This window comes from Strix aluco, chromosome 6 (assembly GCF_031877795.1).
Source record: "Strix aluco isolate bStrAlu1 chromosome 6, bStrAlu1.hap1, whole genome shotgun sequence".
NCBI classification, from domain to species: domain Eukaryota; kingdom Metazoa; phylum Chordata; class Aves; order Strigiformes; family Strigidae; genus Strix; species Strix aluco.
In genome coordinates this window covers 5,055,785-5,082,086 of record NC_133936.1, presented here as the reverse complement: position 1 = coordinate 5,082,086, position 26,302 = coordinate 5,055,785, and the positions used below count along the sequence as shown (strand labels likewise).

The following is a 26,302-nucleotide window of genomic DNA, read 5'->3' as shown; positions in this document are numbered from 1 at the left end:
ACCTTTATTTGATGACTAAATACATCTGTGACTTGAAAAGGGAGTATTGATCATTAATGAATGGGAATGGTGATCAGAGTATCATCTAATTAAAAGGTAGGCATGATGGGATATCCTGCTGGCTTTAAATGAGAAAATGCAATTCTGACTCACTTTGTGACCGCCCCGGTTTGAAGCTGTGCCATTTGATCTAACAGCAGGCGTAATCTGCAGTAGGACCAGAACACGTGCCGGCCAAAGATGACTGCCTTTTTGAGACTGACCTAGCAGGATCCTGGCATAGGAGCATCAACATGGGTTGAAAAATGTCTGTGTGGGGGTCCCTGGTTTTGTTTTTAATAAATCTTTTGGCTAGGATTCCTGTGGAAGGCACAAAATACCACATATGTCGCTGCCTTGTGAACTGGTGTAACAGAGGGGCAACAGGGGAATAACGGAGGGATTCCTTTCTTTTTACACACTTTGCTGCTAAACCTGTCTAAATAAGTGACTTAGGTACTGACTCAGACAGCATGGCTCAATTCTTCTGCATTATCCCAAAAGCCTACACATTTGAGATTGTGTTGGACCTTTTCCCACAACAACAAGACCCTAATGAGGGGAAAAAGGACACAATAAACTATAAGAGTGTCTCAGAAATTCAATGTTTGGCTTACACTGCTCCAGAAATAGGTCCTGTTTGAAATGTTAAAATCTTGATTATTAGTAAATAACACAACTGAGTGCACTGGGTTCCTACAAGTTCAAGTGTGTGTGTGTGCACATATGCATGCATGAGCACACACATGTAAAAAGACTTCTGTTCAGCCTTTCATGGCAAATCAGCCAATGACAAGCACTTTTAATCTATTTGGAAATGTGGTTTCATAGTTCAGTCCTTTGGGGCTTGAGAACTTTGCTCATCGTGTCTCTGGGGTATTACACAGTAACTTCTGACAAACTGCATGCTAGATTAGCTCTGAGGATCCTGCTGACGGTAAAAGGGATTGAGGATCTTTACGTTTATGAGTCTTGATGAAGACGAGTGGCTCCCAGTCACACATGGGAGGCCCATCACCCTGCGAGGGGTCAGGAACGGAAAGCAGTCAGCAGAGGTGTAAATCTTAAACTGCCAGAGTATCTCAAAGGTAGAAGAATCCACAATCACACCTTTTCACAGTCACGTTCAAACAGCCTTGTTGGTTTCTATCACAAGCCAAGCTCTTATTTCCTACACCCCAACTCTATATTGCTGTCTCGTGGTATATTTGTAGCATATATTGCAATTAATGATGCCAGCATGTAGGCAGCTCTGAGGACCCGTTCCCATCAACATTCACAGTTCCAGAGACTTCAATCTCACTCAATTCCTCATTCATCCCCTTGCGTTACCCTTTGCTATTGCTGCTTCTCTCCATCCTCAGCCAGAACTCTGTATGACTTACAGCATCTCCTCATCCTCGGCGCTGCCCTATTGTAAGGCTGGTGACTAAAGCCATAGGTTACAACATAAACTCTGGCAGAGTAACAGCTAACCAGTAGGTAGGTGCAAGAGAAATGTTGCAGGTTGTCACCGTGCTTTTATGGTTTCTCCAATTAATACTATAAAATGCACAGAATTACACAGTGTAAGTGTATTAAAATAAGAAGAGCTTCTCCCCACTGAAAAGCTGTGATAAATAATGTAACTTAAGAGTAAAGGTCTTTTTCTTGTATGCCAACAAGCTGCAGTAGCTTTTTTGTAATGGTTCCCACAGAAGAGTGACAATTTTGTTTTATTGGTAAATGTTGCTATGATTAGTATTCTAAAGACCATGCAATTTAACTATTACACCACATCAATTAGAGGAGTATATGAACTCTACCTTCTAACTAGTGCAATACTCCACCCAAGATGAATATTCCACAAATTTAATAGTAGATTTACTCACTATTCTATAGATTAAAAGAGACTCCAACAACTTCAGAAAAATTACCTTTTTCATCCTGTTTCTACTGGTGCTTCTACTGTCACATGCCAAAGAAACATTTTGACATATACGAGAATATTTTACAAAGATGAATAAAAGCAATGAACTACAAAATGGTCTTGTTTATGAGAACATCAACACACTACCCTCATTCTTTTCGTCCAGAAAAGGCCACAGATTGGTCAAGATCAAGAAAATGATTTTCACTTTGACAGAAAAGCAGCTGTAGATGATTGAAAATTTGAAATTTATTAGTATTTTTTTCTATATTAAAAAATGAACCTCACTATGGCAAAGTTTCTACATATTGTGGCCCAGAATAAAAAACTTGATGGCTATGGGAAGACAGGCAAAGAAGAGAAATCTGATGATACGGCTGCTTGCTGCAGGAAATGAGTGAGCACCTGAATAGCACCATGTTGATTTATTATGCACATAGCCAGGACCCTAAGAGAGCCTGGAGATACTACCTCCAGCATGATTCATTAATAGGTTAAATTCTGTTGTTGAAATTGTTTATGTATTTCATCTCTTTACAATCAACCGAACAATGTGCTGTTAGAGTACAAAATTAGAAGTGCATGGTTTCTAGTCTAGGACAATTCTTGATGAGCATATTTAAACTTGAACCTGGATGCATTTTAAAATAAGTCATGGAATGAGATGACAGTAGAAAAGGTTGTTGTGGGAAGCCCTGATGCACAGGAACAGCACTGCTTAGAAAGGATGCAACCCCACCTTCCCACTTAAGCATCAGATACAAAAGAAACATCAAAATTAACACGGGAAGAGTCATGACAGCAACCACTTCACATAAAATTCCGTATATATATGATAGAAACCCATGCATGCTAAGCACCAAAATATACAGACAAGTTCAGTAAGACCAAACATTTCTTTTCATGCTGTCCACAGCAGCTCTAACATTATTCTGAGCATCAGACCGTTCATGGTAAGGATGCTGATTATGGTTTCCTGCCAGCTGGAAGCTCCTACAGAGGTGTGGTTTCAAGGCCATTTATCAGCAACCTAACACTACCAAAATGTGTATGTGTTGTTTATTCACTCTGTCCTTTTATACATGCTGATATTCAAGGGTAAAAAATGAAAATGAATGGAGGGTTCTACACTGGATGCCAGCTTTCTGCACCTAGGCTTGCTTCCTGATCTTCAGTGGCTGCACACAGAAAATCAACTGCAAGCTTAATTGCTGGTGTACAGTCATAGCACATCACTGGAATTATGGGGATACCTAAAGACTGCTGTTTTAAGAAATAAAATAATTTACTGGCAAAACTTCAGGCACCAAGCAAATCTGACTTTAACCAATACGCTGATGAACATTTTCAGCACAAACAAAAGTGTGTACATGATGTACATGATATGCTTGCAGATGCCCCAGTATCTTGTTATGCTGAGCATTCATTTCAAAATATTTCCAGATATTTAGTTCCCACTGCCACAGCTCCTGCATGATGTGCTGACAGAGCCCCAGGTGACTTCAGCAGGGCCCCTGTGCACCCACGTGCAATGCACGGGCATCCTGCATTACAGTCCAACCCCTGTGATTCCTGACATCTTAGCTGATATGTACGTCTGCATTAACTTTATACCTTCAGAAATAAGAGAAGCGCAGCTCCTCACCCCTCTTATAGCCATCCAGACATGTAAAAAAATTGCAGAGCTATTTGCACACTAATTCTTGATAACAAAATAACTAAGTGTTCCAAATATTTTATTCTGTCACACAGCAGTGGTACTTTTTGTAATAAATTTTATTCATCTGCAGTAATTCATACCACTCAAAAGACGGGATTTAAATATAGTATTTAAACAATGTTGAGAACAACTAAAAGATGCCCACAAGAGACATATTTAGATGCCTGCTAAATATATTTACCTAAGTCAACAATGAAGTTGTATTTGGCAATTCTACGTTTTAAAGCTATTGTCTCAATTAGGCCAAAAAGGAGGATACTGCTTATGACTGCAAGTCTCTGCCTGCATTCATTTATTGTTCAGTTCACAGTCTCTGAATACAACACAATCCTCCAACGGAGTCAGCTTTCATAATTCAGCAGTACAAAGTCTGCAAACACATGTAACCTAGATCCATATTTCACAGTGACAGCATATGATAGCAGAATGTGAAGTATTAATGCTAGTGTCACTACAGTCCTACACTCTACTGCACTTTAAGAGAAAGCAGCTGCTGAGATGAAATGTGTGCCAACTGTCTGAAGACAGAAACATAAGAAACATTCCTTCTGTTACAAAGGGAGAGACACACACAAACAGACTTTCTTTTAGACTCAACAAGCACAAAGTTTCTTACTTTCGCCTTTTACGTTTCTATTTCAAAACCGCTCGCGCGCTGCGCGCGGGGGGAAGACGTGCCTGGATGGAAGCCACAGCCTCGTCCGTGGAGGAGCTCTCAAAGTAGAGAAGGGCTGCGTGAAGGTGATGCATCAGTACAGGACTGCTGGAATGGGGACACCCATCTGGCACGGTTCTCCAAAATCAGTTATACGTACAGAAAAAACCCAATTCCCACCAAATAACTCCTGAGATATGATCATCCAGCACGCTGGCAGGAGAAACTTCAGGACCTTCCAGGAATACTACTGCAGCTTTGCACAGCCAAAGCAGTGAAATACGCTCCTGCCTGCAAACATCTTTGCCCTAACCCATGCTCGTGGAGCACGTGGTGTGTACCTGCTACTGAGAGTTTTCCTAATTAGACTGGGGCACACTACAGAACTGTAAATTGGATTAATAAAGTGCATTTTTTTCATCTGTTCTCTACATAAAGCTCAGTGGAGAACCTGCTTTCCTTGATTTGTGTCTAGTCCTGGAGCAACCATACCAAATGATCTACCACGTACTGTATCACCACCTTTTAAGCACAGCGCTACAATAAGAGTGTGACATAATCTGAAACGTTTGGCCGTAACTCACTTAAAAACTAGTACAACCTCATTGACCTCCTTATCAAACAATTTATTGTGCATTTACAGACTGGACAATGAAATAGAGGAGGTAAGGTATTAATGGTGACACTATTTGGCAAGCTCATAGCACAGTTCATTCAAAAGGCAATTTTAAAATTGAATGAAGAGGTTTGACTAGGCAATAAAAACAGCCACAATGCCAGTGAACAGTACTTAGGAGGAAAGCCTCTAATTATCCTATTTATAAATCAACAGCAATTTTACTGATGACTTCTTCTCAAACTTGATTAAAATAACTTCAAAAAATTAAAAAATAATCAGATCATATTTATTTTATTAAATTACAATTTAAAAGTATTATTGATTGTCTTCATAAATGAAAATGATAAAAACTTGAGGACAAGAATGAGACAACATTTTTTAAGAGAAACATTTGTACAACACTCTGCAACATAATTATAGTGCTGCCCTTGGGGAAGGGGATTTTATTTTATAATGAGAATGTTTACACTGTTATGGGGTTCAATCTATCTGGGAGGGAAGGTTAAACTTCTTTCCATTAAAGACAGCCTTATAATGAAAAGCTCTGAAAGGAGAATGGAGTCTAATATAGTAGATGTAATGGCCTATTAAATGATTCACACACACAAAATGAATCAAATTCATTGTATCTTACTGCTCTTTTATGACAAAATTGTTGAAAAAATAAAACTATTGTCAAGATAATTGCATATTACATATACTGTATTACTGTAACTACTATTCTTATTGGGTGACCCAGAGTCTACATTTTAGGTACATTAATAGGACATTACATTTTAAATACTTTATAGTATTGGAATGTTGCACAAAAATCCCACTTTCACTCTGAAGGCAAAAATCAATTTAGACTTAAAGTCATGCTGCAATTCTGCATCATTCTTTTTCAATTAAGTTTTTGCATACATTCTTTATGATGTCATTTCTACATTCCTGCAACAGATGTTTGTTTATATCCCAATTTACTAAAATGCTGCCTTACTAGTTCCTGCTATTTTGAACGTAACCTCTACAACTAGCTTGTGTTTCCAAAACAAAGTACAATAAATGTTTTCTTAAACTTGTCCCCTCAATCTACTGCTAAAAATCACCATCTCTGATCATTACACTGTAATGGACATTGTTCTTGAAGGAGCTTGAAAGTACTAAAAAAAAAGATGAAATTAAATATAAAAGTCACAGTACATCTCTCTAAATATATGTCAGCAGATTAAAAAATAGAAAACTTTTGGGTTTTACATGAAGGATTGAAAATTGTGTTCCCTTCGTCAAAACCTGATTTTACATGAGATCTATAATGCAGTAATTTGGCCTACTAATAACAGCTCTGTAATAATAATTGCTGTTCATTAAGGAGCTAGTCTTGCAAACTCACATGCAGACTGAGAAAGTCTACATGACTGTAGTTAGTCATCTATAGAACTGTCCATACGTACTCAAGCACAGTTATACTGAACATCAGAAACCTTTTATTATTCTCTTTTTGGGGTGCTAATGCTTCTTAATACTGATTGCATTATTTTCATCTGTCGGAAGATCACAGGATGTACCAGGTGCTACCACAATGCAAGTGAAAGTACTAGTAACACAGGAATGAGAATATTTGGGATACTTTTATCAAATAAATACAGAATTGGCAGTGGCCAGAGTGATCGCTTTTCCGGACTAACGGCCAAAACCTGGGACACCACAAACGGTTTAAACTTCAGATTTCAAAAGGTTCTAAGGTAAGTTTATAGAAGCCTTTGCAGGTGTACCAAGAACTTCAAAGTACCTAGAAATCTCAAATAATTTCAACTGAGTTTTATAAAAAGACAGAATTTCTAAAGTCTCCTGATTGTACTTACACTTCTCAAGGGAGTACAACCTTGCAGAATTAGGTCCTTATATTTTAATGAATAAAACCAGGGGCTAAGGGACTCAGTTAAGCATTTGAAGGCTCCCATGTTTTTTCTGAGCTTTAAGACCCTTTTGCAGTATTAAAAATATTTCAACATACTGGTTATTATTTATGCTACAGGAGGGAAGTTTAATGCAAGCACCAAAGCATGAGTGGTGCATGAGGAGTCACACCAAACAGTGTTGCTTTTATCCAGCTTCTTAGGAGAACTTGCTCAGTTTTCCTGAAAAGCCCAACATCTGTCATCTACAACTGGCTATAGAAACTGGCATATTTTAAACACATTCATCTTCTAGGCTACCTGTGCTTGATAGATTTGTTTAATATAATTTAAAACCAGTCTAAAATTTGACACTGTATTACACAGCATAAGACTATTTCTTAAAGTTTTAATACTGAAAATTGATGCAAGAAAAATCAGTTCAAACATATTTTAATTACAGGAAGTAAGGTGGGGCTTTTCACTTGTATGTTCCTCTTAACAACAGTAACAGAAATAATCCAAATCTTATAACCTGAAGTGAGATTAGTTTCTCCCGCAGCCCACGCCCTCCTCCAGAAGGCAAGCCCCAGTTCCTAAACACCAGTCAGTTGTTATTAAACATGACTGCAATCCAACAAATTAAACATTCACATCTCATTGAGGCATCCAGTACAAGAAGGTGAGAAATTAGAAAAAAGTATCTATTTTCAGAATGAAGAAAAGTGTTGGAATAAATAGCAATTCATTTACCTTGCTTATAAGATACATTGTCAAAGATAAAGTTCTACCCAAGAACAAGACTCTTTTCTATTAAGATGAATAAAGTAACCACACACAAGTATGTGATACAGAAAGAGGTGGAGAAATTACTAACGTGGAAGGTGGCAAACATAAATGCAAAATAGAAAGGGTTGTTGAGGCCAAAATTAGGTTATTTTCTAAAGGTGCAGTACTAGAGACTAGAGCAGGAGGTTTGAAAGGCAGCTCAGTAGTTAAGAGAACAGGCAACAGAGTAATTAACCCATTAAATAAGTGGACCCCTAATTTACCAGGGAAGGAGCCACTTAAGAGACAGTTTCTAGTGGCAATCAAAGGTGGACAAGGTAGATTTTCTTCAAAGGATGCTCTGAATAGTTTCCTGCTGCAAGATTATAGGCCTTGCTCAACATTAACTACACCACTTGGAGTAAAAGAATGCCAACAATATACATTACCCAGCAGATGCTTTTCAATTCAGTCATTTAGGACCGTGTGTATGGGGAACGAACAGTCATTCAACAACCGCTAACAGTGAAGGTTCATCAAATCAGCCATTTATTTCCTCCTTCTCCTGGTATCTGTTTCCAAAACCTGCCTTCTCCTCTCTTTATTAAAGACCACATTACCCATACTTCAGGCATCATTATTACTGCATTAGAATAACACTGCCACACCATACTTTTTTAATGGTTGCCCACAGCTATGTACTATATAGGAGGATGAGCTGCACGTCCTCCCTAGTCATTGCGTTTGAGTATCTGTACTTACCTAACAACTGCTCCCATGGATAGTTCGATTTTCTAGATGAAGAGAAGTATCAATCCAATTCCCCCATGAAAAGGTTAAAAGAAAAGTAAGTAACAGAGCTTAGACCTCTGAAGGCAATAAAGTGCTCAAGTCAAATTTCATATATGCAAACAAAGCATCTTCATCACTGTGAGGCATCCTCCTCGTTAACATTTGCTTTTGAAATTTCAAGTTAACAAATGCTTTCCAAACTTCATTTTTCTCAAGAAAAATCCATTTGTTTTCTTTATAGTAGGTCTTTTAAAAGGGAGTCATAACTGATGGATTACAACATGTTTCTACCTTTTCAATCTGAATTTCATAAGAATAAAATAAACCACAAATGAAAGTGCTTGTACCAGGCACGTTGAACCTTTCTTCTTCTATTAGCATATCAGTCTGCAATCATAACTAGATCAATAGCGAAGATATCTGCTTAAAAGAGCACCATGCTTTCTTTTGTCAGAAATTCATTACTTTTTATTAGGGTCATTGCTTGAAAACTTCAAAACACCATATGGACCTAATTGTGGTTTATTTTGGCAAAAAGGAAGACACTGTAGAACAATTGAGGCATTACATTCTACAATTCCATTACTTTCATCCCTCTCCGTTTTATTACTGTGTCATTAAAGGCAACTTGAGTGAGCGAAGAATTATAGTGTCATGTGTACGGGCTAGTAGATTAATAACAAAACACACTCAAGTTTAAAGGTATCTAACAGCTGTTTTCATTATTTTGTGTAAATACGCTTGAAGCATATCTATCTGATTAGTGGATAGAGTGCTCTTCTCTGTCACATGCCATGGGCACTGCTATGTGCAAGTAATCAAAGTGCTCAGAAAATGAGTTTACATTGTTCACTGCTGAAATACACAAATGTCAGAAAGTGACTGCGCATCAAAGCTTAGGCAAATCATCTGCTGCAAACAAACAGACTCCAATGCACATTGCAGCTTTAAACATTCCTCTGCAGCACAATGACTGAACAGGACTTATTGCTAGCCCAAATGAAGTGATGCTCGCAGAATAATAAGTCGCTAACGTATAGATGAACCGACAAGTTCAGCACCGAGTACCTCTGAAAAGAGCTCAGCTGCTTTCAGAACCAAAGATATACAGTTTCAATGTCAAAAATATTGGGCAACTTTAGGGATACCATACAAGGTTTCACTAGAAGAAAAAAAAAAAAAAAATTATTTTACCTGCTATTGCTTTTTTTATTATTTATTATTTTCTAAAATTTTTTTTCGTGACTAGGTTATCAGAAATCCTGACAGATAATCCCTCCTTTATTGGCAACAAAAGGAACAGTTTAGGCACCCAAATTCCTCTCTTTTCCACACAGAGTCACATAATTCAAGATCAGCAATTTAAAATCAGATAGCAGATAACATAAGTGAACTCCGAAACCAAAAGACCTGCAACGAAGTTTGAGGAAGGACAGATAAAATTTCAGTCACTGAAAGGAATTACTGCATAAAAAGTTCTTTCTGTGATTCATTTGCTTCTAGCGCAGATTGAGGCAATTTTAGTATTAAACTACTCTACACAAGGATGAATATGAAAGAGCCATACAGGCTCATCAAAATAAGAAAGTTAAAATAAACTCATTCTGACTCCAATGAGCTCAACAGAAGAAATTTTAACCAAATGCTTCAGTGAGCAAAAGTAAACTGAGGCAAAATCGAGAAGGATGCTCACAAAGCCATGATACTCAAACACTTTGCCTGAAGATGGTTCTTGTTGAAGCACGTATCACCTAATCCTTCCCCCAAGCACTGCGGTTGTCAACCCTTGGGTCACTTCAGTTTGTGTTGTCTTCTGAGGGATGCTCAGGCTCCCACAAAACAACAAAGGGCAAGACTGATGCCCCAAGAAATCCCATGAGTCAAAAGAAGAGGAGAGGAGGGACCAAACACACTGGCCACGACGTGGCTTTCTTCATAAGCACTAAAATGTCCAGATGATCCCAGTACATAGAGGGAAAAACATTCTTCTATTTTTTTTCCCTTCCCACCACGGTCATTATGAGTCTGGCTAATGAAGATTGCTCCTGATCCCAAATATGGTGAGAGGTTGAACATATGTGGACGACGTACCTTGCAGGATGCTGCTCATCTATGACACACCTGATTAATTAAATACAAGACAAACACTGTGCACAGTCGTCGAGGTTTAACGCCAGCTCATGACTAAGCCCCACGCAGCCGCTCGCTCACTCTCCCCTGGTGGGATGAGGGAAGAGAATCGGAAGGGTAAAAGCGAGAAAACTCTGAGTTGAGATAAAGGCCATTTAATAGGTACAGCAAAAGCCACGCATGCAAGCAAAGGAAAACAAGGAATTCATTCACCACTTCCCATGGCAGGCAGGTGCTCAGCCATCTCCAGGAAAGCCAGGCTTCATCTCACCTAACAGTGACTTTCAACACTGTTTCCAGCAGAAATCTAAAACACAGCCCCACATTAGCTACTACGAAGAAAATTAACTCTATCCCAGCCAAAACCAGCACAACAGTACACAGAACAGACTGGTCTTTCATTGTGTCTTTTACAGTCAACAGAAATATGTGATCTCTTTTGCGGACCAGTTCAGGTCTCAGGATTGAAGTCAAGATGTGACCATTGCAGGGCCCATCTCTTTTCACCTTCAGTTTGGGGATATCATCACAGCAAACATCTATGGAAACTGCCTGGCACTACTCCTGTATTGTTTAATCAACTATTCTATGAATTTATCAAATTCCTCTTACATTTCAATAGTGTTTCAACAGCCATTTCAAAACTAAATGCTTCTCAGGAAAAAAAAATAAAAAACAACTGAAAACCTAAACAAACAACCTCCCTACACACACCCTTTTTTTTTCATTTCCCATCTGAGTCATTTAGTAATGACCAATTTATACCTAGTGGATGTTGTAAGGATTATCCTGAAACTTAAATAATTCCTCCTCTTTCATGGCATTTATCCTCTGACTGTATTTATAAAGATTAACATATATCCCCTTCTCAACCTTTATTTTGCTAGGACAAGTGAACCATACTCTTTTAATCTGCTCTTATAATACAGATTCTCCTAATCATCCTAGCAGCCATTCTCTATACCTGTTTCACAGTTTAAATTAATCATTCTTGAGCATGGGTGACCAGAACAACATTCAATTTTTCTGTGCTTTTCATAGACACACCAGTCTGTATATTTAGAAAATATCTTTTCTATTGCATACAAGGATCACATAAGCTTTTTTTCATTTGGTCTGGTGCAGCTATACTGCTGTTTGGTGCATCTCCAAGATGACTACATGTCTGCGTGTTCTTTACATTTTGTATTTACCTCCATGGCCATATAGACTGGTCCACTATTTAGCACAAAAGTGACCAAGGGAAGGAAGACCTGCTTGCTTCTCTATTTAACATCTAAGAGAACCATCAGCTGGAGATGAAAAATGCTTAGAGGCTTTAAAAGAGAACATGGCTGTGAGTAGCTTTGGGAGGTTTTTTTTGAGATGCAAAGTCATAGAAACGAAGACACGTAACCCTGTCGCAGAGCATCCATGATGAGTATTCTGGCATAGAGAGGGGAACATGCCTAAAATCAAAGCCACCCTGGAGAAATTAAATCAGAGTCTCTTCAACTGGTGCAGAACCAGCACTAAGACACCTGTGGTTTCTAGTCAGTAGTAAACTGAAAAGAGCTGACAAGGGAGGACAAGTGGAAAGATGAGGGCTCTGGCATGACGGTGAGACATTACATATCGTTAGTCTCACAGCTAATTGGACATTAACAGAAATAGAGACAATGTGGTCTGCTGATGAGTCCCTTGGTTGTAAGGAGGGCAGGAAATACATACGGTAGGCCAAAGACAGTCTTTAATTTTCTGCAGGCCTCACCTGAGTGCTACTTAGGAGCCATCTTACAGGAAACTGCCACAGTTTTATGAGGAATCTACTCTAAAATTAATCACAGGTTGGCTGATTCAACTTAGTATCTAATTCATTCTTCCTGGCTATTGTTAGTGCCTATAGCACTGTGTGAAAAATAGACTGAACATAATAATATCTTGTTATACAATATCCAAAACCCCTCTGCTGCAAATACAGATTTCTCAACACACAAAATGCTTTTTAGCATTGCTAAAAAAGGCAATCCAATCCAAAGATCTTTTCCCGTACATGCTTGAGGAAAAGAAGCTGAGAAAGCGTTCCTGGACCTGGATCTCCCATAGCTCTTCAACTAGCATCCCAACTACTTGGTTCTCATAAGCCCAAAACTCTGATGAACCCTCATTACTATTTAGACACGCATCTTTTCAATAGTAAAGTTGAACAGCCTCCTACCTTAAAAGCACTTCTGGTACGTTTACATTGGGATTTTCATATTTTTAAATGTATGCTATTTGAATTATTTAAAGGGAAGAAGAGGAGGATTATTTCATCTGGGAGTCACAACTGAGCAGGGGGAATGTCCAAAATATAAAATATTAAATATTTGCAAATGCAACAGCAAAAAAAGAAAAAACCTAAACAGATTAAAACACTCCTTGCACAACAAAGAAATTATCTGTGATTTGGCAAAATTAAAAATCATTTAACTTCATCCCATTTGGTTATGTATAAATAAAACATCTGTATTAAGTTGTTCTTGTACATTACATAAAGGTCATCTCCACAGGACTGGAGAGTTATGTTTCCTCTTCAAACTTAAAACTGCGATTTCATGTATTCCATCGTGTAATTTTGTTCTCTTTTTCTTTATTCTCTGAAATTCCTATAGAACATCTTAGTATCTTCTCCACTGACATTTCCATCTAACGGTACCTCTGACTTTAACTTGAATTGGTTGTCTGCAATCTAGCACACAACAGTGCTCAAAGCAGATCCAACCCACTTAAAAGTTTTAGTTTCACAGTTAATAATGATTTGCAAGGCTATCTATTCCACCACTCTTTTTCTGCTTTTTTGGATTTTGGCTGTTTCGGGTTTTTTTCCCCCCCCTCAAACTAATACTGCATTCAGGATGAAGCATGGCTTTTTTCTAAAGGTACTGCCATTCCCCCACGACCAGTAACAGATATTCCCTCATTCTCCTAAAAACAATTTCTGAAAACATTTTGTACTCTCAGTGAAAAATCTCTAAAAACTCTGACATCTCTTCCTATTCCTTATCTCTTCTGCATTTTTAGCACATCACCTACTTTCTTTTCCGTTATATTACAACAACGAATGCCCGGAATATTTAAGCAATAAGTTTCTGTCATTGCCTCATCTAGCAACTAAGAAATAATATGCCCAACACGACTGCTTCCCTCTCTGTTACAATTCTGTAAGCATGAAATCACTTTAAAGAAAAACAAAAAAATCCACCTCCACTTCTATGTAATATTCATGAATGTCATAATAAAAAATATGGAATTGTTCAAACGTTGAGGGGCAGTATTTTGAAAAGGAAAACTCAGCAGGGACAGCCTTGTCTATAAAAAACATCTTTCACACATGCGAAGGATTTAAGTCTGTACCTTCACATGGATTGGAACTGAATTGGACACAGCCACACCGCTCGATAGCCAGCATTTAGCTTTGTGTGCCACCTCTTTCCATCCATGTTAATGTTGTACCCACGCCGAGCGCCCTCCGCTCCCAATGACTGCAGTGAAAATGAGGGTATTTAGCACTTTGTAGGATCCTACCATTAATCAATAGCCTTTTGCACTTTGAATAGAAAAAAAAACCAACCAAAACCCAGCTTTACTTTAAGTCTGCCATGACAATTTTAACCAATTAAAATTTAAACTTCACTGATTCTTATTACAACAATTTGATGCAAACTCTGAAAGCATTTCATGTGTGAATCATCCTGTATGGGGATGATATTTAACCAGATGCCAGCCTTGAGGAGAAAGACTCTGCTGTGAAAGGAAACAAGAAAGAACAGAGGGAGAACTGAGGCAGGAAGATGGAGAAAGCCCAAAGCAGGGTTTGCATTTATTATGCTTTAAAAAAGCTAACATAAAATCGTATCAAATCAATGAAAACTTTTGTTATTGTGGAAAATTAAAGTAAAAAAATATTATTGGTTTTATTCCGAGTAAGTACAGTTGAATTATTGTATTACAGAGAGACTAATCCCAGAAGAATTAAAAGCTCCATCCATACCAGTTGCTGATGAAGGTGTCATTTTCGTCTCCTCTCCCATGACATCCCTCAACTTCAAATGCCCACAGTTATTACAGCAAGGTAGTCTATTCTCTTTACAAGTTGCCGAGAAATTATTATGCATGGAAGTGCATAATAATCCAGTCCAGTCGTGACTCTACCACTGACTTCCCACATGAATATGCACGAATCAATTAAACCTCTGAATGCATCAATTTCCTTCTCGAGTAGTAATGATAATAATAATAATAGCTGCCCATTGTATAGGGCACTGCATGTAATATTTTTAATGCCTGCTAATGAAATGTGCTATTAATTATTAGAATGTGGTTTGTTTTTGAAAGCCAAGTACCAGCGTGTCTCAACTTTGTATTCAAAGTGACACAACTTGAACATTTCTAAAAAACTGACTATGGGAAGTGCTTACAAGTATTACGGCAAATCCTACTTAAAAATCAAATGGTATTTAAATCAGTCTGAGAACTTTTAGAGCTTACCAGCTACAGTGCAGAGAAATTTGCAGCTAAGGGGTTAATCAGATTAGATGGGAGTGGTTATAGGCTCAGTGCCACAGGTTTTGCCCTTTGTGGCTTCTCACATCCCAGACTTGGAAAATATGAGCTGTGATACTGAGAAAGGTAAGAAGCCAGCACAGCCCCATAGTGATAAATGAGTTTGCATCATCTGTCATTAGAACTTCCTGCCAACAGGGTCATTCCCTATTAAATTACCACTTGTCAATGTTTAAAATACTGATTGATAAATGACTGTGCCAAAACTGATAACACGACAGCTTTTATTTTCTAATATTCTTGGTTACCACATTCTGCTACTTCAAGATACAGATATAGTAGGTTTTTTTCCAAGTACTTTAGCAAAAGACAATTTAATCTAATACAAAACTAACAGGTACTGTATAATGATTGGTCCTGATATACATTACATACTATTCTTCTTGCCAAAATAAACCTACTGGCGATTTAGCGATATGGGTAGATCCAAGTTTCACATTTCATCAAATGCTAGTAATCTGTTTTATCAATATAAACTGCATTTTAATGAAAAAATTCTTTTCTTCAGTACACTTCACTTTTAATGCCCCAGAGTATAATAATTCGTTCATGCTGTAGAACAAGAATGTTTTACAAGACCTTAACTCTCCAGAGAAATTTCTCTGTAAATACAAAATGCAAGTTTTATGGGAATGTGTTGTATGCAACATGAGCAGTACCCAACATAATAAAAAACTAGGTTGTACAGAGAATTCTGCTTAAGTATCCTTGTGAGCTATTGCGAGACTAAATGGTTATTATGATAGCGTTTAGTGGAATACCTATACGACAGATAAAAGAGAGTCAGTAAAACTACTTTTGTCCCTGAATAGATAAAAAGAAATTAGTTTTCAGAAAGTTTTGCAAAATGAATACCTCCCAGCAGCCTGTTCAGCCGGGCTCTCCTCTAGGAGGGCATTCTCGGTCTGCTGCTGCTGAAGAGTTCAGGGGACATTTTGGGGGGAAAACAGGAGCGTTCTGCCTGAAAGACCAGGCTGGGGCAACAGCTACTCTTCCATGATCCACAGAGAGAATGGAAACTCTTGCATCATCCCCAACCTCCCCAGTGGCTGCACATGTGGAAGGAAGTATCGTGTAAGAAAGCACCACTGAACAAGGGTGCTTGAGACACCTTTCATTCAACCTCCCAACCCCTTGCTGTAGGTGCAGCTACCTGCAGTTAGCACTTATACCGGAGATGCAGAAGGTAACCGACCCACCGCCCAAGGCTCCAGAACTGAAAGACCCCATTTTATGCCCCTTTTAAGCCAGTACTTCACTTTCCTCTCAATCTGTGTCCCAGATCTTCAGAGCATCCCTCATGCTCATTGCATAACTCTTAGCGTGCCAACACCAACCCTCAAAACCTGCTTGCGGCAGGTGAGGAGGAAAGACATGCAGGGGAGTAATTTCCATCACCCAGTTCTTCAGCAGCAAGCCCCAAGGTAGGAGCAGTCTATTGGCATTTTCTAATTATGCTAACTACCCATAAACCGTGGTGGCAGGGAGGCTATGCCTACCAGAGAGAGCACAGCGCACCATGGAGACGCCTGAGCCACCACCAAAGGCAGTAGCTAGCCTCAGTACCAGAATCACTGTCATTAGCATAGTACTCCACCTAACCTAATAAATGCTATTTCACTGGAAGGCTAATTAGCCAAAAACTGCTCTTCTAAGGTATACTGCTTCTCATATGCAAGACAGTTCACTAGAGCTCACTTGGGTACTGCTGCTGAGCATCGCTCTGTTCAACGTAGACACGTCCCTAGTGCCCATCTATAGCTTTGGGCTCTTGTGGATTCAAGTCTCTCCTTGCTTGTTGACATCTGTATTTTTCCAGCACAGGAAAGCTATTGTATAGTGTTAGGATTACAGAGGAAGGGGGAGCCTCTTAGTTATCTAAACAGAGGTCTGAAGTTCAGCCCTGCAAGCCTGGTGCAAGCGATGCGATTTTTTTTATGTTTTATTTCCCCGAAACAGGCTCCCCCACACGTGACAGTCACATTTCTGTACAAGAGATACTGTCAGCATCTTTTAAAAACTTCTGCTTTAGTCAGGAACTCCCTTGACTGGCCCTAAAGTACTCTCTAAATTGGCAAATTCTGCCTCTCTTACACTATAACTAAAAAAACATAAAATCAAATGGTTGAAAATGTCCTGTTAACTGTACTAAGTTGTAAAAGCAAATGAAGAAACAACAGTCTAAAATCTTTAATTCTACTTCAGAATGTGTAACACAGACAGTACAAGATACTCGCTAACAAGTTCCACTTAAAAAGAAGCTATTTTTATTTTCTGCTGTAATCCTCATCCTCTCATGTTTCTTTTATATTATTCCACCTTAGTCCAATGTGCATTTTGAGCTCTTAGGAACTTTATTTCATTCTTGCTTATAAAAACATCTTCCTTTTCCACCACATTGTGATAATAATAAGGATATACTACAATCTGAGGAATAGGAATAATAACCAAAATCTATATTACAATTCTCATTGAAATGAATTCCAAGGAGTACCTAGTCTGACCCCGCTTTGCCGACTGCCACAGACAGTATGGATGCAGATGGGCTGAGAGAATTCATACAAAATATCAACAAAGACCTTGCAGAGGAGTTCCAGCAGGGTCTGCTGGCATACGGAGATGCGAGTACCAAAGACAACAGCAGCAGAAATGGCATTTTCTTCCTAGACCTTAGTTTTCCAGTGCAAAAGTGGAAACAGATTATATCAAAACAGACTCTATTGATTGTATAGAAAAAATAGAAATAAAAATTTATTATTTTATTTACATTACAATAGAAAATATACCGAAATTAAGCCAGTGACAATGTAAGTGGGAACTATGATGCATTTAATTCACTGTGTTATAAAACCTCAGTCTGATAGGCAGCACATATGGCACATAAGATCAGCTACTGGGCTACATCCCTTACAATACCTACGCACTGTGAAGTGACAGCCTTAACCTGGAGTTTTATTTGTCTCCAAGCTTAAATGTACTCCGATATGTATTTCTACATAATATACTTCATCAGAATTTATGAAGAGGAGAATTCCAAGTCAGCAGTGAGAGAGGATAAGTATATACAGAGTAGCTGTGGCATCGCAGGATACAATATGGAAGCTAGTCATCGTCAGAACCAGAAAACAGGAGGATTAGGCCAGTAAATTTCTTATTCTGCTAAATCCTCAAATCCTTTCATCTGTTCTCATTGTCAGATACGGACCACAGTCTGGTGGTTTGCTCTGGGAACACCAATACATGCCCTTATGACAAGTATTTATTAAAAAGAAGAATCTTTATAAAAAAAGCATTGATAGCTTCCCCTCAAATGTAGAAAAGCAGTGATCAGATAAGCATCTGAAGTACTTAAATACACATTACACATATGTATAATGGTACCTCTAGTAGTATCCACAAGTATTTCCTAGGGTATCCTTCATCATTATACCTTCACTCTTAAGTGATCATTTACTATGCTGCTTGTGCTAGCTTGTGCACCCATCACCGACAGTAATTGTATTAAAAGGTGGATACGTTACAGGATTAACTCATGGGATAGGCTCCTTTATTGCACTGGTTTTGATCAAGGGTCAGATATATTTTATTTTGCCCTAGAATTGCAGTATTAATCTAAAATAATCTTAAAAAGATCACCATCACATGCATGAGGATGAGTTCTTAGATCAGCCCTCTCCTAAATCCAAATCAAGATTACGTTTAAGACACAAACACACCCTGAGACATTCACACTCAAAATAAAAGAGGTCAAAGGAAAAAAAAAGTCACCCTGGTTATTTTGCCTTCAGAATTTTTAAATATTTTCCCAACATCTCAGCAAAATTATGCATTTTAAAAAGACTGCAGGCACTGAAATGATTGTCAGTCATGCAAATAATCACTTACTTACACTGTATGAGTTTGGTTTGGATAAAGCAAATTACCATTTGAAAATAACTTGAAAAACACTCTGGGCTAAGAGCTTGCTTTATAAATTTTAGCTTGGCCACAATTTTTCTCAACCTTTTTCTCCTCAATCTCCATTCAGTTGCTATACTAATACAGTCTAAATTAAAAAACAGCATTCAATTGCCACAGGTGCATTCAACGTTATTTAAAACATAATCTTGTAAAGAAATAGTAAATATTGGCTGCAGCTGAAGGTCAAAACCCAACGAACTTCAGAGTTAAGCAGAAGCAGTCCTTTCTTCTGCTTTTTTTTCCTGTGATGATATTGGGCTTTGTCTAAAGAAACCCAGATCTTGCATCCAGAGTTAAATGTTGAAGTAAATACATATTAGAAACAACAGAGCTGATATCAATCTGTGTTTTTAATTACCCTGCTGAGAAAGTTTTACAGTCACACAGTTGTCTATGAACATCTTCATTTTGTCCATTACTGATGAAAATATCTTTTTGATACAATTTCAAGTGCAACAAGCACAATAAAAACATGAAAGCTGTCCTGCTCTGTGAGATGAGATTTAACACAAGAGCAAGACATTAAGAAGAGCACACAGTAAGATGCGAGATCTTCCTCCTTTACCAGTTTGGGTAGCAGTCTAATGATTTTGCCCACCTAATCACCTTCTGCTTTGGACAAATGATCACTGTATGTATGACTTCAGACTAATTTGTCAGGTCTCGTTTGACCCCATTTGCCAGGGCTGACAAGTCCAAAAGAGCTGATTTAATATATGAGACAGGGTTATCACAACTTCATCTCCAAAACTAGGCCTGGGCCACATGATTTCCTAAGGTATGCCAAAACCACGAGACCCTTTTAAAATGGCTCAATATCAAATATGCTGAGCATCCATAGCGTTCCCTTGCTCTTGAAACACATGATCTCTATTGAAGCAATAGTAGGTGCTCAGAGATATATAGGTACTGACCTCCACCACCATCCAGGCAGCCAAGTTCCTAAGGAACACTGGAGGATTTTAACCCACTTGCCAAAAACATAGGTTTAAACACTTAACTTTGGACGTTGACTTCTAAACAATTTGCATCAGCACTTTAGAATATAAAGTCATCCAAGATACTGAAATGCAAACCCTGCAGGGTGAATGTCAACAGAGTGCACAACCTTAGCTCCTATACTAAAAATCTCTCTATGCTAAACTACCCCAAACAGATATTTAGCCTTTGAAATAACTGTTAGTACAAGCTGGCCAGGGACAAAGATCTCAAGTGTGGCCAGAACTTACTATCAGATCAAAAGCCATACTCTCGCAGAGTCATTACAGTGCTTTCCATCCTTATTTCAGCAAAAAAATGTACCCAGAATCGTGTTGGTTTTAAGAGTATAATCAAACTGCAGAATCATACTCTATTTAGTGCCGGTCCCATTGAAGCAAAGTTCCTGTTCGGTGGGAGAAGAGTCCCTTATAACAGGAAAAACAATTGTGCCAGGTTTAATCAAAAGTGAAAAGGATCTAGCGAATGTTCCCTTTGAGCCACATAACCCACCGCTAATTTCAAGACGGGCTCTGAAACGAGGGTAATAAAAAACGTCCTTCAGAGTAACCGAGGAAGACTGAAGAGCAACTACTGCTACAGCTAATGCCAACATCTGCAAGTCTGCTCCCTGCTACTGGGATGCTTTTCGCCTACCTGGAAAGCAATAAAAGATGAGGTAGGGGAGGGAGAAGGGAATAAAATCCCACTGCAACACACCGAGGGAAATATAGCTTCTTGACTACAGGCTTATCACTTTTACTGTTCTCTAGCATTTCTTTCTCCTCCTTGACCTCCCCTGTACAAATATATACAGAGCTGAGAAGCGGGCAACTCCTTAAAGACAAAAACAAGTGGGAAATAACTAAAACAAGTGGGAAATCACTCATCCTGAACAATGCAAGTTTGTACGACACACACTAAGGACAAGCTCGCCAGATCAGACGCTGCCTGAATAGCCTCTGATTATTGAAATACATTTATCAATTAGGGGATTTGCATATTATCAAACTCTTTCATTAACGATGCTTTAGTTGATTAGTTAGAATGTCACCATAAATAGAGAGTTTTGACAGGCTGGAGGCAATTTATGACGTGGAAAATGTACTGACCTGCTCACATCAGGAAACCTGACTGGAAAATAAAGAACTTGGCACTTTGGTCTGATTATTTTTTCCAAATCCTTAGGTCTGTGGTCAGGAATCAGCTTCATAAATTTTCCAATGGATGTAAGAAACGATTCCATATTAAAAGCAGAGTTGAACACCACAACATCAGCAACCAAACTGTAAAAAGTGGTTAAGATTAATGAACGTACTGCTGCTGCAAAAGGAACAGAGTAATTCTACATGCAGTGGAAATAGGATATGTATTCGCATAAACAAACAAAAGGTGCAAGTGGAACGCTAATTAAAATCAGCCTTTTCACGTGAATTAGGAATAGTACTTGTACCTTAATCAGAAATGTCTTGATTTCTGTTTATTCACTCTGAAATATTTTTAAACTTTAAGTAATAAATTACTGTTATTAATCTAAAGGAGCACACCATATTCTATCTGTGGGTTACTTTTTAGTCATAAAATGGTAAGAATAGTATTACTGTCATTATCTCTTAAAAGAATTATAAACACATAAGGCCCACTGTAATATGACTTTTGTAGAAGTAAACTTAGAAGAAAATGAAAATTCCTTAGAACTAATCCTTTGCACCAAAGGACAACTTACCTTTGGATAACCTACCTTCAACTGACCATATGTGTCAGGTATCAGGATACTAGACAAATAGAATGTTGTTTTAACCTATGCATACATAATCCTGATTTTAATCATATATTCACCAAATAGATATATAATAATACATAGCGCACAGTGCCAAAAAAGAAGTTTGAAAAAATTTGGCATATTAATGCAATGTTGTGTTCTTTACTGCTGTGTTTTAAAACCAACCATACCAATAATTTTAAGACATAGTTAAATGATAATGTAGGTATTATTTCTCCACTTAAAACTCAGCCTGGAGAAAACGAGAAGCTATCAAAAAACCTGAAATATCTGGAAGTTTATCCTGGAAGTGCTGACACAATCTTAGCTACACTGGCAAACACACAACGCTAACGGAGGTAAGAAATACTTTATGGCCAGTTGGTTTTCTCAATATGTTATATACTGTAATACAGACCTATGGGTCATAAGATACATAGAGGACACGTGTTCATAAGTCACCAGGCTGGTGAAAAGTATATTTGAGGTGAGAGGCTGTCATTCATCCTCACTGCATCTCACTGCTGTCTGGTCAAGAAACACAACTGACACCGCTCACCAAAGCAGCAGGAGTCAGCAGGAAAAGCAAAAAAAAGAACACTAGAGAGAGAAATAATCCTTTTCAAGAAGGCTGTGGGAACTGAAATGCTTTCAGCAATCCCACCCTCTACCCCACCTATTGTTTTTAACCCACTGGTCTCCTCGGTTTTGTACAAAGGATCCAGGCATCTATTCTGCACTGATTTACAGATGACCTGAGACAACGCAGGAGCCTGGCACGTTTCTTTGCTGCTCTCTGACATGTAGGAAAGGCTTCAACACCATCATCTCTGTTTCTCTTGTGCATGAAGTCTTATCTGCCCAACTTTTTCCCGCAGGCTCTGCATATCACTGGCAAATTAGAAAGATCCCTTCACTGTCACTGCCTGAGCAGCTAAAAGGAATCTCAGCCATCATTGAAAAGTGTGATTTTATTACATTAACTCTCTAGAAACATCAGGGAGAAAAGAAAAATTCTCTTTCTTAATGACCCAAAGCCCCAACTTTGGTTCAAACTGCTCTCATTTTAATTGTCTCCAAAACCTCTAAGCAAAACTGGAAAGATACATTTTCCCATTTCTAACAGCTTTGGAACATGGCATTTCTTTGCCATGTAGTTACAAAGTAGTTACAAAGAGCACAGAGGAGATGGCTTCTATCTGCTGTTAAAAATGGGGTTTCTGCAGCAACAGAAATGAAAGATGAATATTATGTAATTACATGGAGAAGCTACTGGAGGCTGAAGGAGAGAGAATGGAGCATCTATAGAAGTCTTTTGGTTTTTTTTCCTAATAAAATAAGATACTTTTACTATCTTAAAAATGCATATTTTGAGGATAAATGTTTGTCAGCTTACAATAGATGAATGAAAAATAACTGCAATAATAAAGCAAAATATATGTACAGAAAATATCCCTTGCCTCAGGACACATCTTTTTGTTATAACATCTGAAAATGGCTGGTCCTGATTTCAGCAGATCTTTCACTATACTTTTCCCATCTTTACTGCTCAGTAAGTGAACCATGTTGCAAATGCCGTGGCAGAAGCAGCTACAGAATGGCCAGAGTATATACAGATCATTATCTGAGAAATTTCAATATCAACTGGCTTATACTATAAAGATGCAAAAGCTTAACTTGTACCTTGAAGTGCTTGATCCTTGTTCCTAATAATTCTCCAACTAACAGATAAGTGAGAAAGATCATGGAAATGAATTTATTTCAGTTCAAAACAACTGAGTTTTGCTGTTTCACTTAGGTCTGTACAGTGCCTAACCACAATGCTTCTGAGTGTTGCTGTTATTAACTTCTTTCATTAACTCAGATTCGAGAAATACATTTGTTTTTAGCAACAATAAAGGACCACAGCCTTTAAAACATCTGGGTATTTTAGCACTGCACAATTTCTGAATAGTAGATGAAAGAAATATAAGGATTTATCTGGTATGTTTACTGCCCTCTCTTCACAAGAAAAGTGTTGCAGTACATTTTAATTTCTGTTTATTTCCCTAAAACCCGCTATATAATTTCAGTTGGATGCAGTAAAAGCTATGGCCAAGCAAGAGCTGATTAGCTGCAGCTTTGCGAAGCATCCGTGAAACAAAGCATCTCGCTTACAGCCAAGACACCGGTCAGAATCCCCACCACTAATGGGTACACCACAGTAGCCCAATATAGCTGAGGTGGACTTTATATAAGAAATTGAGGTGAGTTTACAGAGCAGATTGTTTCTGCCACGGCGCTTTTATCAACCTCTCTTCAGGACTTGTGCCGGTACCTCTGTTTGCTACAGGGTCCTCATTTATACGGAGGACTCAGGCTTAAGATGCTGCAAGGGTGTAGGCAGAAGAACACCTTAAATTACTTGGAGTGGTGCGAAAAACACCTACCACGAAAGAATCTGGTTGTATCCATACTGAAAATCCCTTTCCTGGCATTTCTGGACAGGATATGCCAATTGGTTCTCATGGAAGTAGAGGACCTTTTTCAATTTGCCAAGGTCAGGGCGGAGGGCAGCGAGTTCAGCCAGGTTCAGCACCGAGCTTGCAAAGAGGATCCTGGAAAACAAGGAGAGCAGTGTTTACTGTCTGTGAGCGTGCTTGCAGGGGTCACCCCTTCCCCTTCTCCCCCCGCCCCCCCCAAGAAAAACATAACCCCTATAGGGACACATCAATAGCTAAGCCTTAATACCATGTAGCAGCATTCGAAGTTTTGATCTCTTAAAAAGCAGCTGCTAAGAACCCAACTAGAAAAGCACCGAATCTCATTGGTCTTCCCAGCTCGGTTACAGAGAGATGCAAAATAAAAAAAGCTGGATGGATTTTATTGAAAAAGGCAAGAAAAGCTGTATCTGAAGGACAAATGGAACAAAGATAAGGCTGACTAGGGAATACTTTGCTTGCCAGTTTCATTACACTTTACTTCTTTATGCAACCGACTACTGAAATTCAATATATGAGCAGGAATGGCACATGTTCATGTTATGACATAAACCCTTTTGATTTATGCAGTGCACTTATCTAGTATGGTCTGTTTTTCTTTTATTTTTTTCACCCTTTTCCTGTTTTATTTTCACATTTTTATTAGGTATCCTCTATAATGAAATGTTGTTTCTACCCTTGCACCCCAGTATTGCCACAGCACTCCTGCTATTCCACAGCCTACAACACTGCACGCATCCTTCAATTACAGCAACCAGGCACAAACAGCACTAATAAGCTGCAATCTTAGCCCTGTATAACTTATCAGGCTATCAGAAAATTAATCTATTTAAATGTGTAATACAAAATTGTGACCCTACTGTAACCAGTGGCAGATTTCCCTTTATTTCACCAAAAGTATGTAAGCACCTCCTGTCCCCTGGCTAATGCCGCTTTCAAGCAGCCTGAATCCTGAACCTACAGAGAACTGCAGAGCTGTAGACATTTGTGTTATACATTTCTCATCATAAGGGATTAAGAAAAAAAAAATCTATCAGGTATTTATTGAACGTAAAACATTAAGCTTTAATAAACTATTTTTCAACATAGCATGGGTTTTTTTTGCTACCTACCATTTTAGCGGTTCTGATTCAGAACTGATTTATACAATGTTTAATTCTTTTAAAATCTTTCCTATTTTTATTCCTATTCTTCCTATTTTTACATGGATTTTGTGTACAAGATTACTGCCAAACCGACATCACTAATGTTATAAACTTCTGATTCTGGCTGTCAACCTTAAAACCCGTGAACTTTCCCAAACATCCATATATATCATTATCACCTACGCTAACATACACCGTTCTTAGATAATCTGTATCTACAGAACAAAGACTTCCTAGAGAACAGATCCTGTATCCATCTTCATCAACCTGAGTCAATGCTAATCTGAAAGGCTTACGAAAGTAAGAGATGAATGTTATTGCCTTGTTCATCAAATATTTGATCGTTCTAAAGGGACTGTCAAACAGAATGCCAATTAAGATACGAGCTTGGGTTTATTATGAGCCATACCAAGAGCAAAAAATAGTTTTACGTAAGCCATCACTTATTTGTCATGAAGAGTAATAACCTCTGGACCTCATAACGACGTGGGTGCCAGACGCAAGGCAGAGGCAGGAAAGCTTCCTACGGGCGATGCAATAGCCCTGCTCAGAGACTGCTGCGAGTTTAGCACTCGAGTGACAAAGAAAAATACGATCAGGAGAAAATGTACGCCCCAAATATTACAAAAATGAGGTGAAATGATTGTTTGGCAAAATTCTGGCTATTTCTGGATTGCATTACAGTTTACCCTTTCCCTTACTGATTTGTCAGAAAACTTCTTTCTGCAATGAGTTAGGAAGAAAACTGAATTGATGCAGGATAGTATCTATGAACTTGGCTGTGTTTGAAGGAAGAGGAAAAAAAGCGATGGCACATTGGGATTGGAAACATGGGAAGCAGCTCAGAGCAAGGCACAAAGGAAGAGTGAAAGAGAAGACAGTGG

General features: G+C 38.4%; 1 protein-coding gene across 18 annotated transcripts in view; it reads right to left on the bottom strand.

Moving 5' to 3' along the window:
• The window catches only part of GTDC1 (glycosyltransferase like domain containing 1), a 213,391-nt gene that overhangs the window by 94,914 nt on the left and 92,175 nt on the right, over window positions 1-26,302 (bottom strand). For 17 of the 18 annotated variants that reach the window (XR_012623743.1, XR_012623742.1, XM_074828543.1 and 14 more), the window contains 2 exons: window positions 24,223-24,390; window positions 21,144-21,317 (listed from right to left, as the gene is read on the bottom strand). Coding sequence is in view for 16 of the 18 variants with exons in the window: in XM_074828533.1 (XP_074684634.1) it covers window positions 21,144-21,317; window positions 24,223-24,390 (342 nt within the window). In the remaining 2 variants the exon portion in view is untranslated. The remainder of the gene's footprint in view (window positions 1-21,143; window positions 21,318-24,222; window positions 24,391-26,302) is intronic. The other variant, XM_074828537.1, reaches the window with a different exon arrangement.